The 13855-nt window shown below is 44.8% G+C and overlaps 1 protein-coding gene and 1 long non-coding RNA gene across 3 annotated transcripts in view; one reads left to right on the forward strand and one right to left on the reverse strand.

Moving 5' to 3' along the window:
* Positions 1-7211, reverse strand: part of LOC140386696 (uncharacterized) — a 28251-nt gene extending 21040 nt beyond the window's left edge. The window contains exons 1-2 of the long non-coding RNA XR_011933655.1: positions 6876-7211; positions 5831-5967 (exon numbers count right to left, since the gene is read on the reverse strand). This is a non-coding gene — a long non-coding RNA (uncharacterized lncRNA). The remainder of the gene's footprint in view (positions 1-5830; positions 5968-6875) is intronic.
* A 240-nt stretch (positions 7212-7451) lies between these two features.
* Positions 7452-13855, forward strand: part of dtx2 (deltex 2, E3 ubiquitin ligase) — a 79483-nt gene continuing 73079 nt past the window's right edge. For both annotated transcript variants that reach the window (XM_072469261.1, XM_072469262.1), the window contains exon 1: positions 7452-7845. In XM_072469261.1, the coding sequence (XP_072325362.1) occupies positions 7512-7845 (334 nt within the window). In that variant the 5' untranslated portion in view covers positions 7452-7511. The remainder of the gene's footprint in view (positions 7846-13855) is intronic.

The raw sequence follows: 13855 nt of genomic DNA on the forward strand, positions 1-13855 counted from the left end.
ACCAGAATGTTGCCTGGTATGGAGGGCATAAGCTATGAGGAGCGATTGAATAAACTCGGTTTGTTCTCACTGGAACGAAGGAGGTTGAGGGGCGACCTGATAGAGGTATACAAAATTATGAGGGGCATAGACAGAGTGGATAGTCAGAGGCTTTTCCCCAGGGTAGAGAGGTCAATTACTAGGGGGCATAGGTTTAAGGTGAGAGGGGCAAAGTTTAGAGTAGATGTACGAGGCAAGTTTTTTACGCAGAGGGTAGTGGGTGCCTGGAACTCACTACCGGAGGAGGTAGTGGAGGCAGGGACGATAGGGACATTTAAGGGGCATCTTGACAAATATATGAATAGGATGGGAATAGAAGGATACGGACCCAGGAAGTGTAGAAGATTGTAGTTTAGTCGGGCAGTATGGTCGGCACGGGCTTGGAGGGCCGAAGGGCCTGTTCCTGTGCTGTACATTTCTTTGTTCTTTGTTCTTTGATGGGTCCGGGAGCGAGGTCCCAGAGGAGGACTTCCTGGGGAAGACGAGGAGACGTTTGTGAGGTGTCTGGTTGGTTGTGGTACAAAGCAGTGACCGGATGGAGTGAAGGGCATCAGGGAGGACTTCCTGCCAGCGGGAGACTGGGAGATTCCTGGACAGTAGGACACTCTTCCAGACCATTCCATTCTCCCTCTCTACCTGTCCATTACCCCGGGGGGTTGGAACTGGTCGTCCTACTCGAGGCGATGCCCTTGCTGAGCAGGAATTGACGCAGTTCGTCGCTAATAAAGGAGGACCCCCTATCACTATGTATGTAGGCGGGGAATCCGAACAGTGCAAAGATGCTATTGAGGGCCTTGATGACGGTGGTTGCGGTCATGTCGGGGCAGGGGATGGCGAATGGACACCGGGAGCACTCGTCAATCACGTTCAGGAAGTACGTGTTGCGGTCAGTGGAGGGGAGGGGACCTTTGAAGTCTATGCTGAGGCGTTCAAAGGGACCGGTAGACTTTATCAGGTGCGCTTTCTCTGGCCGGTAGAAGTGCGGTTCGCACTCCGCGCAGATTTGGCAGTCCCTGGTGCTGTCCGGACCTCCTCGATGGAGTAGGGCAGGTTGTAGGTCTTGATAAAGTGGAAAGAGCGAGTGACTCCCAGGTGGCAGAGGTCCTCGTGGAGGGCTCGGAGGCGGTCCACTTGTGCGGTGGCATGTGCTGCGGGACAGGGCGTCAGGAGGCTCGTTTAGCTTCCCGGGACGATACAAGATCTCGTAGTTGTAGGTGGAGAGTTCGATCCTCCACCGCAAGATCCTTTCATTTTTTAATCTTACCCCGCTGTGCATTATCGAACATGAAAGCAACCGACCGTTGGAGTAGTGAGGAGAGTGAATCGCCTGCCGGCCAGGTAATGCCTCCAATGTCGCACAGCTTCTACTATGGCATGGGCCTCCTTTTCGACTGAGGTGTGGCGGATTTCGGAAGCATGGAGGGTACCTGAGAAGAAGGCCACGGGCCTGCCCGCTTGGTTGAGGGTGGCTGCCAGAGCTACGTCAGACGCGTCGCTCTCGACCTGGAAGGGGAGGGACTCGTCGATGGCGTGCATCGTGGTCTTTGCAATGTCTGCTTTGATGCGGCTGAAGGCCTGGCGGGTCTCTACCGACAGGGGAAAAGCTGTGGATTGGATCAGATGACGGGCCTTGTCCGCATAGTTGGGGACCCACTGGGCGTAGTAACTGTAAAACCCTAGGCAGCGCTTCAGGGCCTTGGAGGGGGAACTCCATAAGGGGGCGCATGCGTTCAGGGTCGGGGCCTATAACTCCATTTCGCACTACATAGCCAATGATGGCTAGGCGGTCGGTGCGAAACACGCATTTATCCTTGTTGTATGTAAGGTTAAGGATCTTTGCAGTCTGGAGGAATTTTTGGAGGTTGGTGTCATGGTCCTGCTGGTCGTGGCCACAGATAGTGACATTATCGAGATACGTGAATGTTGCCCATAAACCGTACCGGTCAACCATTCGGTCCATCTCGCACTGGAAGACCGAGACCCCATTGGTGACCCCGAAGGGAACCCTTAAGAAGTGATAGAGCCACCCATCTGCCTCAAAGGCAGTGTATTTGCGGTCACTAGTGCAGATGGGGAGCTGGTGTTAGGTGGACTTAAGATCCACCGTGGAGAAGACCTTGTAATGCGCGATCCTGTTTACCAGATCGGATATGCGGGGAAGAAGGTACACGTCCAGCTGTGTAAACCTGTTGATGGTCTGACTGTAGTCGATGACCATCCTATGCTTCTCCCTGGTCTTTACCACCACTACTTGAGCTCGCCAGGGACTGTTGCTAGCTTCAATGACTCCTTCCCTCAGTAGCCTTTGGACCTTTGACCTAATAAAGATCCGGTCCTGGGCACTATACCATCTGCTCCTGGTGGCAATGGGTTTGCAATCCGGGGTGAGGTTCGCAAACGGAAGGCAGGTCGACCTTCAGGGTCGCGAGGCCACAGACAGTGAGGTGGGGTATAGGGCCACCAAATGTGAAAGTTAGACTTTGGAGATTACACTGGAAGTCTAAACCTAGGAGTGTGGCCGCGCAGAGGTGGGGAAGGACGTAGAGCCGGTAATTTTTAAACTCTCTTCCCTGGACTGTGAGGTTTGCTACACAAAACCCCTTTATCTCTACTGAGTGGGAACCGGAGGCCAGGAAGATTTTTTGATTAACCGGGTGGACGAGGAGAGAACAGCGCCTTACCATGTCGGGGTGTATGATGTTCTCCGTGCTCCCAGAGTCGATTAGGCAGGAAATCTCGTGCCATTGATAAATACAGTCGTTGTAGCAGTTGAGAGTGTTCGAGGCCGAGACTGATCCAGAGTCACTGAGGCTAATTGCAGCAGTTGAGTGTTCTCTTCGGGCAGTGTGTGGTCAGCCGAGCTGGTGTCCTGGGGGTCCATCCAAGATGGCGGCTCCCATTGGTCGCACATCGCTGGGGTGCACAAAATGGCGGCGCCCATCCATCTAACGTGGCGTCCGCAGGACACGATGGCGGCCCCCGGGGGCTGCACGTGGCCCTGGAGTAGGAAGATGGCGGAACCTGCCGGCCAAACGGGGACCATGGAGAGGTTTGTGGTGGCGGTCCGCATTCGCCGCCGGAGACCGCGGCAACCGCACGGGCCTGGCATACCCCCACAAAATGGCCCTTTTTACCGCATCCCTTGCAGGTGGATGCGCGGGCCAGGCTGCGCTGGCTGGGATGCTTGGCCTGCCCGCAAAAGTAGCAGCGGGGCCCCCCGGGGTTGCCAGGCCGCCTTACAGCACTAGCTTGTGGGGGGGGATGGGGGATGTCTCGGGGTCGGCTGCGGAGGTGTTCCACGCTGCCCAGGGGGCTGCGGCGCGGTCGGGAATGTAAGCATGGGTGTTTCTGGAGGCCACATCCAGGGAGCCCGTGCCTCCTTGAGACTAAGAGTGTCTTTTTCCAGCAATCGCTGGCGGATTTGGGAGGACAGCATACCTGCCACGAAAGCGTCCCGGATCAAGTGTTCAGTGTGTTCGCTCGCCGAAACTTGCAGGCTGCTGCAGTTTCTCCCCAACACCAGGAGTGCACGGTAGAATTCTTCCAGTGATTTCCCCAGGGATTTGTCGCTTCATTGCTAGCAGATGTCGGGTGTAGACCTGGTTTACCGGGCGAATATAATGTCCTTTTAGCAGCTCTATTGCTGCATCAAAGTCTTCCGCTTCCTCGATGAGGGTGTAAATCTCCGGGCTCACCCTTGAGTGCAGGACTTGCATTTTCTGTTCTCCCGCGGGTGTGTTTTCGGCCGTCCCAAGATATCCTTTAAAACACGCCAGCCAGTGCTTGAAGATTGCCGCTGAGTTCGCTGCGTGAGGGCTGAGTTGCAGACACTCTGGCTTGACTCGGAGCTCCATCCTTTTAAATCTAGCTTATTAAATTGATGCACAATCAATGACCACTAAAGCGAGGTTGTAGTCCAACTGAAGGCTTTAATAAGCTAGATGTTTCCCCCCAGCAGCTCATGTACAGAATGAAGGCTGCTGGGGCGGCACGGGCTCTTAGACCCTGCCTAGCAGAGCGGAGCTACCATACAGCTTGACCAATAGGAAGCATACAATTTCTACCAATGGTGCTCCAGCATTACCAGGTACCGTAATACCTCTACTACCACACCTCTACCTCCCACATATGCATTTCCAATATTGAGTTGATTCTCTGTAGTTAGCATCAGCACTGCATTCCGCTGCTGTTTCCTTTTAGGTGTGGGCAGTGGCCCTCAAGTGTCTCTGCTGAATTTTATTTCTTGAAAGCTCCATTCATAGCCCTTAGTTTAATTTTGTTTAAGATAAGATTAGTTGGGCAGCATGGCGCAGTGGTTAGCACTGCTGCCTCACGGCTCCAAGGACCTGGGTTCGATCCCGGCACTGGGTCACTGTCTGTGTGGACCCCACAACCCAAAATTACGTGCAGGGTAGGTGAATTGACGATGCTAAATTGCCCCTTAATTGGAAAAAAAGAATTGGGCATTCTAAATTTATTTCAAAAAAGATAAGATTAGTCAATAAGTTCCAGGTACAACCTGGTTTGAATTTGAACAAAAACTGGGCAGTTAACTGTTCTCTGCTGCATGCACCACAGCGACACCTCTATCAATAAGAGTCCACTTGCTAACCAATCAGAACTCGCTTCTCATGCAGTGTAAATTGTTGTTCCCTTAACTGGTGGTTCATCTTGTGATCGTCCTGATGAGTGCAAGCCAAAAAGTTTGATAGCATGTCTATTTTTTTTTTAAAGCAATATTCTTTGTAAATTCTATCTCAAGTCTTTCTCAAGGATTTTCACCCCTGGTGCATTAAAATATGGATTGAAATGTGGGGACTAGGAAAGTTGATTTGTTTTGTATTATGAAATGTTTAAAAACCGAGTGATTAAGTTTCTTCTCAACATAAAAAGTAAAACAGAATTTTATTCATGGAGGGAAGAGATAAGCATAGAAAAAAATCATAAGCAAATTGGAATATTCTCTTCTATTAAAAAAAGTTTCCACCCTGTTTTTTATTAACCATACATATTTACATGCAAAGGTCAAGCCAATCAACTTTACACCAAAATTAATTTTCTGTAGTCAGTTGTTTAGGTAAATATGGCAACCAATAATGTACACAGCAAGATCCCACAAACAAGGTGAGTAAAAATCCAATCTGTTTTTGATGGATAAACATTGCACAGGATAACAGGAGAGTTTTCCGACACTACAAGTAATGACATGGGATCTTTATTGTTACCTGAGAGGGCAAGAAAGGTCTATGCCTATTTTGTCATGGCTCAGTAATCTCTTTAAATCTAAGGCTGTGGGTCTAAATTTCACTCGAGCATGGTTGACAGTCCAATGCAGTACTGAGGGAGTGCTGCCTTTTGGATGAGGCATTAAACTGAGGACCCTTGGGCGGCATGGTGGCCTAGTGGTTAGCACAGCTGCCTCATGGCACTGAGTTCCCAGGTTCGATCCCAGCTCTGGGTCACTGTCCGTGTGGAGTTTGCACATTCTCCCCGTGTCTGCGTGTCGCCCCCGCAACCTAAAAATGTGCACGTTAAATTGCCCCTTAATTGGAAAAAATAATTGGGTAATCTAAATTTATTTTAAAAAACTGAGGACCCTTCTTTCCTCCCACATAAAGGATCCCATGGCACCATGCAAGAGCAGGGAATTATCTAGGTATCCTGACCTATATTCCTCCTTCAGCATAGTTAACAAGAGATTATTTGGTCATTTCTACATGTGAGATCTTGCAGTGCACAAATTAGTTGCTGCACTTTCTACATTACTAAAGTGACTGTGCTTAAAGGGTACCTCATTGGCTGTGAAGCACTTTGGGACATTCTGTGGTCATGAAAAGAACTGCAAGTCTTATGACATCTCAGATGAATGACCGCATCTTTGTTATTACCGTAACTTCCACAGCATGGTACCAAACCTATAAATGGAAGCTATTAACAAAGACAACATGTATGAAGATCTCTGAAATGCACATGTTTGTAAAAATGATTGAATAACTATGTAAATATTGGAGCTGTTTGAATGAACAAAGCATCATTTCAGAAAAATTAGATTGGGAGACATGATTTAGCTCAGCAATAGAATAGACTTGTTAATAAAAACATGAAACCATTTTCTAAATAAATTTACCTTTGGTTAACAAAAAATCCCTGAAATTTGTTGTACGACAATAATTCTGTAATTATTTCAGTCCAGATTGAGAATTGTTTCCACCCCAGTACATCTATAACAGCAGACCTGTGCTCCCTTCCTTTCACCATTCCACTGTTTTAGAAGAGTATGTACCTACTACATGCATTGATGGATCCCTCTGCCGGTCCTTGCACTAGTCTGTGCGCTCTTTGTGAACACAGCATCCAACCTGACTACTGTAGTAACTTCCATATAATGACTTGTTATAATGATGTTTCCCATCAACTATGTTACAATTATTCAATTGAGACAATGTGACGAATTCAGTAAAGATCTGTGCAACAAATGCTGAAAAGAATATGAATAACAGCAGATCATGTTACCTCACAGAATCAGAGAATTGATACAGCATGGCAGGAAGCCATTCAGCCCATCGTGTCTGGGATGGCACTCTATAGGAGCATTCTACTGAGCCACTCTCCTCTCCGCAACCCTTAACATCCTTCCTTTTCTCTGGATCTGTAAAGACTTAATTACCTGCAAATGCTTGCATTCAAAGCATTGTCTTGCATCTTTGACTTTGCCTATATATAGTTCTGGAACATACCTCTTCATTCACCTGAGGAGCAGTGCTCCAAAAGCTAGTGATTTGAAACAAACCTGTTGGACTTTAACCTGGTGTCCTAAGACTTCTTACTGTGCTCACCCCAGTCCAACGCCAACATCTCCACACCATCCTTCCTTTTCAGATAACAATCCAATTCCCTCTTGAATGCCTCGAATGGCCCTGCCTCCACCACACACTCAGGCAATTACACCTGACCTTAGCCAAAAGGCATTTTCTCCAAGGAAGGTGGCTCCAACTTCTTCACAGGAGCTCGTTCCTCCACCTGCTGAATTAATTCTGCATTTCGTTTCTGCACTGCCAACACCCTCCTAAACCTTTATAATTGCAGCGTTCATTTTACATTTTTCCTGAGCAGGTAAATCTCCTCCGCCCGGTTTGCACTATTGTCTTGCAATAAAAGTTTTATCACTTTTAAGTTTCGTTTCTTGCCTCGCACCTCATACCAGCCGTCAACAGAGGGTGCTGGCCTTAGCGGGACCTCGTGGGATTTGTAGTTCCCAGCTGACCAACCGGATATCAAGCACCCCGGTGAGGCTGGCCGGAAGGAACTGCAATTCCCAGCAGACAGCGCGGGTGCGCTGTCACCCCACTGGGGAGGGGGAGGGGGAGGGGGAGGGGGAGGGGAAAACAGTGGGAGGGCGGGGCCTGGCTCGGAAAGTTATCGGCGTTTGTTTTTCCTCTCACACCATCAGCCCGGGGCCGACGAGGAGGATAATGGCAGCCTCGGCTCACGGGAATGCAGGAGGGGCAGCCGCCGCTGGCGGAGGCCTGGGCGCCAGCGGCTCGGGTTTCTCCGTCGCCCCCTTCGCGGCGTCGGTCCTCGGGCCGGCCCTGGACCCGCCCGTGGCCGTGTGGGAGTGGGAAGACGAGGCGGCCCGCTGGAGGCCCTACAGCAGCCGGGTGAGCGAGCACATCGAGCGCAGCCTCCAGCATCTACACGGAGCGGCGGCCAAAGGGGCCAGCAGCATCTCCCTGGGCCAGGCCGATCCCAGGCTGGCATCGTACATCATCGACATCCCCACACTCACCCAGTTCCGCCAGGACACCGGTAAGGCCAGTCAGTCACCCCAAACTGATCAGCACCAAGATCAGATCAACACAGCCATTATCATTATTATTCTGAATTATGATTCAAACTTAACTTTTGGTATTGGTACCTAATAATGGATCATTATCTATAACTAAATATTCACTCCAGCTGAAAATCTATTTGCTAGCAAGAGCTAACTTCCTCCCTAGCATATTACTTTGTTTATTTACATAGATGTTCTGTTTCAACCCCAAAGGTAGGCATTTGTTTGTAGCTCGTTTCTTTCTCTGGACGCTATCAAAAATAGAAACGATAGGTTAACGATCTTTACATCGCACTACAGTTCATCTGGGCTACCTAAACTCATGCATCTTATCCTCAAAAAAATGTTTTAATAGGTTTAGAAGACTAATCATTTTGTCTGGCAGCTACATTGGCGATGGTTGCCATTTTAATCTGGGGTTGTCAGATCTCTTTGATCCCTCACTTCCTATTCGCTATTTTCCTATTGGTGCAATTAGGGTTGAGGAATTAGGTTCTTGGTGTTCAGTGGATTTGGGTTTTAATATTCTGAGATTGTGGAGTTGTATTAACCTGAAATAGCAACACGATTCTGATTTTTCAGGGTTTTTGAAGTCTGAAAAGAAGCAAGTGAAATCAACTGAGAAATGCGTGTTTTCTCAAGTTAAGAATAAGATCTAATATTTGCAGTTGGATAACTTTAAATCTTTATCGGCAAAATGATGTGAAGGAATGATTTAAACGCTTGAAGTAAAGATGTGCTTTCACAAAGCTGTCTTTACAAAATATAAAGCTAAGAGGAGTTAAGACATACTGTCCTTACCTCCCTCCCAATGGAACTCTGTTCAGTTCTCTGTGCATGACCATACAACTGAAGGTGTGTTCTATTTCAAAGCTGGCTATCGAGGAAACTGAATGGTCCCTGGAACACCCCAAACGGGCAAAGTAATTGTATTGTGTCAACTGCAGTTTTCAATTTTAAGATTTTTTTTCTACAGCTTCATCCTGATATTGGAATGGGGGGTGGGGGCAGATGATTTTGCTTACCCAGTGAACCAAGAAGCAAAAAAAAGGCAACCTCAAACTTAATAAGCAGACTGACTGACAGTGGCGGACCTACATTTTTGGGGCCCTGAAGCTTGAACTGTCATCGGGGCCCCTTCTCAACCAGCAATGAGGTCTGGGTAACCACTGTCATCTTCTTCAATGGGGTTGTTCCACGACAGATCACCACAAATGTTTTAAAAATGTAACCACTACATCTCAGATTTTGATTAAAATTGCTGTACCGGATTATCTCACATGTCAAAGTGTGAATAAAAATTTCCTGTGCCTTATAGTTTTCGAGTTATGGGGGGATGAAAATTAGGGAAATGTTTTTATATGCACGATGCATCATAGAATGATGAAATAAAACATAGAAAAGACCACAGTCAATATAATCTTTTAGTTTAGACACCTATGAGAATACATACTACATGAAGCACATTTTACAAAATACTCTTTTTTTTTTTCCTAGCAACCTATTTACATACAGTTTTGTCATACGAGAGCTTCCTTGCAATGTCATTTTCTAGAGACAATATGCATAAAGAATTTAAGCGCTCTTCAGTCATGGTAGACTGAAATTTGTTCTTTATAAAGGATAGCTTTGAAAAATTCCTTTCTGCTTCACAGCTTGTGAAAGGCATTGTCAAGTACAGCTTAAGCGCAGGAGTAATATTGGGGAATACTTCAATTAGGTGTCGCTCATAAATAAGCTGAAGAACTTCTGCGCATTACATTTTAGATGACATGTTTTCTTCTGTGTTCTGGGATTTCCTACGGTGCAAATATTCTTTGAACTGATAACACTCGTTTATTAATTTGTGGTTAGTATCATCTTTGTAATACGATATAAGTTTAATACTGTCCTCATCAATTTCAGAATTGTTCACCAATTCTGTAGGAACTTGAACCTTTTCGCAATCTGCTCATATGGGTCAATCCTCTTGCGTAACTGGATTATCAAGCAGTCATAGAGTTGATATAGAACTTCTATCCTAAATTTGTCAGCTCCTCAAAGAAACAATACCACTTGTTCCATCTGAAAATTTCCTTGTAACAATGCATTTGGAAGCATCAGAATCACTTGAGGTGATATCTTCACACAAACCTTTTGCTTCTGATTCATAGTGTGCAATCCTTTCAGCTGAATTTTCTTTGAGTTCTTTTACAAACGAAAGTAAAGATGATGGCAGAAGATAACCTTCAAATACATCAAAACCAGGGGTTTGGAGTTTCTTACTTGTTTTGTTGAAACGCTCCAGCACTTCTTCCCAAACGACTGTTAAAATAGCATATTCCAGCTTTAGCAAATTATGGTATAAATTCTTTGCAAAAAATTGCATTAGCCACAGCAGAACAGCCAACATACACTCCACCTTTCCAACATCTGTGCTACTGACTCTCAAACTTTGGGATTGTTGAAATATATACAACAAAAAATTAATCAATTTGAGTCGTGCGACTATTGCCGCATGCTTTGAAAGGAAAACATTTTAGGTCTACTTTCTGAGAAAGGGTTTTTCTCAGAAAGTAAAGTGCCATTTTTTAAAGATTTATAATAAATAAGCTAAATAGGCTAAACTAGGCTATGTTCAAGCTAGCCTACGCTAGGCTAGACTAAGTTAGGCAAGACTAGGCCACTAAAACTCATAGGCTAAGATAATGTAACACAATTTTACCACTATTTGAACACTTTTCATAATAAACACCTGTAATTTAACACACATTCACCCTTTTATTACTTTTTCATAAATACTTGTAATATAGTATTAGCCTAGGCTATGCGGTCGTAGCCTACCTTCCGTTCACCGCTTCATAAAAATAATAGGCTTAGGCTAATCTAACACTTTCACCTTTATTACCTACCTTACTTTTCCAAATATAACATTTATTTTTGAGTAGGGGTAATTAAAATATTGTATCCTTAAGAACACTTTTGAAAAAAATTCTTGTCTAGATCGCTATCTCGAGTGCTATCACTGAAAATTCACGTTAACATTGTGATTGCCTTTTCAACGGCTCCCCTTTTTTGTTACGACACGTCATCTACTGTTTGTATTTCTGTCATAAATGTTAATAGTATTTTAAATTATTTATAATTATTTTATATTCAATATATTTAGAATGAAACATCCTTAATTTGAACGTTTTTTCGTTTACGGCTAGCCTACATGATACTTTAATAAACTTTTAATTTTTATTTTAACTATTATTTTGTATTGAATTACACTATTATTAATTTTTTTTTTTTTTTAACCCCTTCGCATACATTAGACCCAAAATTTTTAAGCAATGTGGACTAAAGTAGCTTCTGGGGCCCCTCCGGGATTAGGGGCCCTGAAGCTTAAGCTTCATTAGTTTCATAGTAGATCCACCCCTGCTGACTGAGTGGAAGAGGAAAGAAAACACAGTTGTCTTAGTTTTCTCCCATTTTATATCAAAATAAATTTGCAGCTTAAAATTTCAGTTTTATTCAACATTTTCTTAACATGAGCAGTACATATTTTGTTAAATTCTAGTATTGTTTGAGGTTTCTTTCCACCGGTTTAATTAACAAGATCAGCCTGTGGGCAGTAATAGTACATTTAGTTAGTGTGAAATAACTAATGGATTGCTTTTCTAAATTAGATCCTTTTTAATGAAGTGTCAGATTGCAAGAAAGAACTTGAATTTTTATAGTAACTTTAATGTCATAGACATCTTTGCATTACTTTTTACATGTAATTGCTCTTGTTGGCAAACACAGCAGCAAACTTGCACACCGGAAAGTCCGCAAACCAATTTTGAGATGAATGGCCCAATGGAAATGAAGGATAAATATTGGCTAGGATTTCAGGTGAATTTCCTTGCTTTAAGAGGGAAGACAAGGCCTTGGTTTAACCTTTCAATCAAAAGACAACACCCATGCCATACTCCTTCAGTACTACTTATGTGCTGAAATTCTGTTATCTGACTTGATACTAAAGCTTTCTGACTTAAAAGCAAAGATGCTACCACTAAACCAAGTTGACACGATAAGCGGGTTGCTGAAACCTTTTTTTGTAAAAATATAGGAATTACTGGAACTAATTAGTTCCAAAATCACAGTTGGCAATTTTCACAGGGGATCACAAAGGAGTTCAGTGTGACTTTAAACATAGATTGCTGAAGTATATATTGTAGATTATAGGAACTGGTTTGTCTGTCGGTTCTAAAATAAAATTTGCCATTTTGTTGAGTCCCATGATCACTAAGGCCAAATCTTATCACCCTGGATTTTAATTTCACCCTATTATTCCATCTGATGTACCAAAAAATAAATTTACAAATTGTCTTATAAATTTGCATTAAAAAAAAATTAGACTCCTTTTGATCTGTCAAGTAAAATGGTAAGATTGGTTCCAACACTGTTTCTGGTAACTTATTAATCCTGAGGCCAATTTTTAAAATTCATTCAGGGATACGAATATCGTTGACTAGGTCAACATTTATTGCCCATCCCAATTGTCCTTGTGAAGGTAGCGGTGAGCTGCCTTCTTGAATTGCTGCTGCCCGTGTAGTGTAGGTACGCCTGCAGTGCTGTTAGTAAGAGAGTTCCATTGAAGGAATGGCAATATAGTTCAAAGTCAGGATGATGTGTAACTTGGAAGTGGTGATGGCCCCTTCATCTGCTGTCCTTTTAAAAAAAATAACTTTAGAGTACCATTTTTTCCAATTAAGGGGCAATTTAGTGTGGCCAATCCAGCTACCCTGCACATCTTTGGGTTGTGGGGGCGAAACCCACGCAAACACTGGGAGAATCTGCAAACTCCACACGGACAGTGGCCCAGAGCCGGGACCTCAGCACCGGGATCGAACCTGGGATCTTGGTGCCGTGAGACAGCAGTGCTAACCACTGTGCCAACGTGCTGCTATTCATCTGCTGTCCTTGACCATGGCTTTGGAAAGTGCTGTCAAAGGAGCCGTCACAAGTTGCTGCAGTGCATCTTGTAGACAGATGCCACAATACCGGTGTTGGAGGATGTGATGTTTAAGGGGGTGGATGGAGTGCCAAGCTTTGTCCTGGATGGTTAAATGTTCGCTCATCCAGCCAAGGAGAGTATTCCACCAAGCTTCTCTTGAAGATGTTGGACAGGTTTTGGGGAGTTAGGGGATGAGTTATTTGCTCCAGACCCAGTTCTTGTAGCCACAGTATTTATATGACTGAGCAAATTAAGTTTCTGGTCACCAGTGATACCCAGGAAGTTGATGGTGGGGGAATTCAGTGATGATAATGCCAATGACCATCCAGAGGAGGTGATTAGATTCTCTCTTTTTGGAGGTGGTCTTTGCTCGGCACCAAGTGTGGTGTGAATGTTACTTAGCACCTGTCTGCCCAAGCCTGAATTTCTCCAGGTTTTGCTGCATATGGGTGTGGATTAATTCATTATCTGAAAAGTTGCAGTGTGCAATTATCCGTGAACATTCTGACTTCTGGGAAGGCCATTACTACAGCTGCTGATGATGGCTGGATCATGGACACTACCCTGATGAACTCCTGCAGCAACGTCTTGGGACTGAGATTATTGGCTTCCAAAATCCACAACCCTCCAGTGTGCGAAATGTGACTTCAACCTGTGGAGAATTTTCCCCAATTCCCATTTACAATTTTGTTTGGGCCTCTTAATGTCACGTCCGGTCAAATGTTGCCTTGATCTTAAGGGCAGTCATTCTCATCTCACCACTGGAATTAAACTCACCTGGTCATGTTTGGAATAGTGTGGTATTTGTGTTTCCAACATAGTTGGTAACATGCCAAACCTCTTATGTTTTGCCTGGACACCAGCGCTTTCAACCTGTGTTCGCGTTGGAGACTGAGAAGCAGCTATTTTTTGGGCTCCATGTAATTGTCCCACAAGCCAATATGACTCGTGCATTTGTAAAAGAAGTGAGTCATATTGGTTAATAGGGTAATTTCAAAACCTGGAATTGGTCATGTTCC

Source organism: Scyliorhinus torazame, chromosome 12 (assembly GCF_047496885.1).
Source record: "Scyliorhinus torazame isolate Kashiwa2021f chromosome 12, sScyTor2.1, whole genome shotgun sequence".
NCBI lineage: Eukaryota > Metazoa > Chordata > Chondrichthyes > Carcharhiniformes > Scyliorhinidae > Scyliorhinus > Scyliorhinus torazame.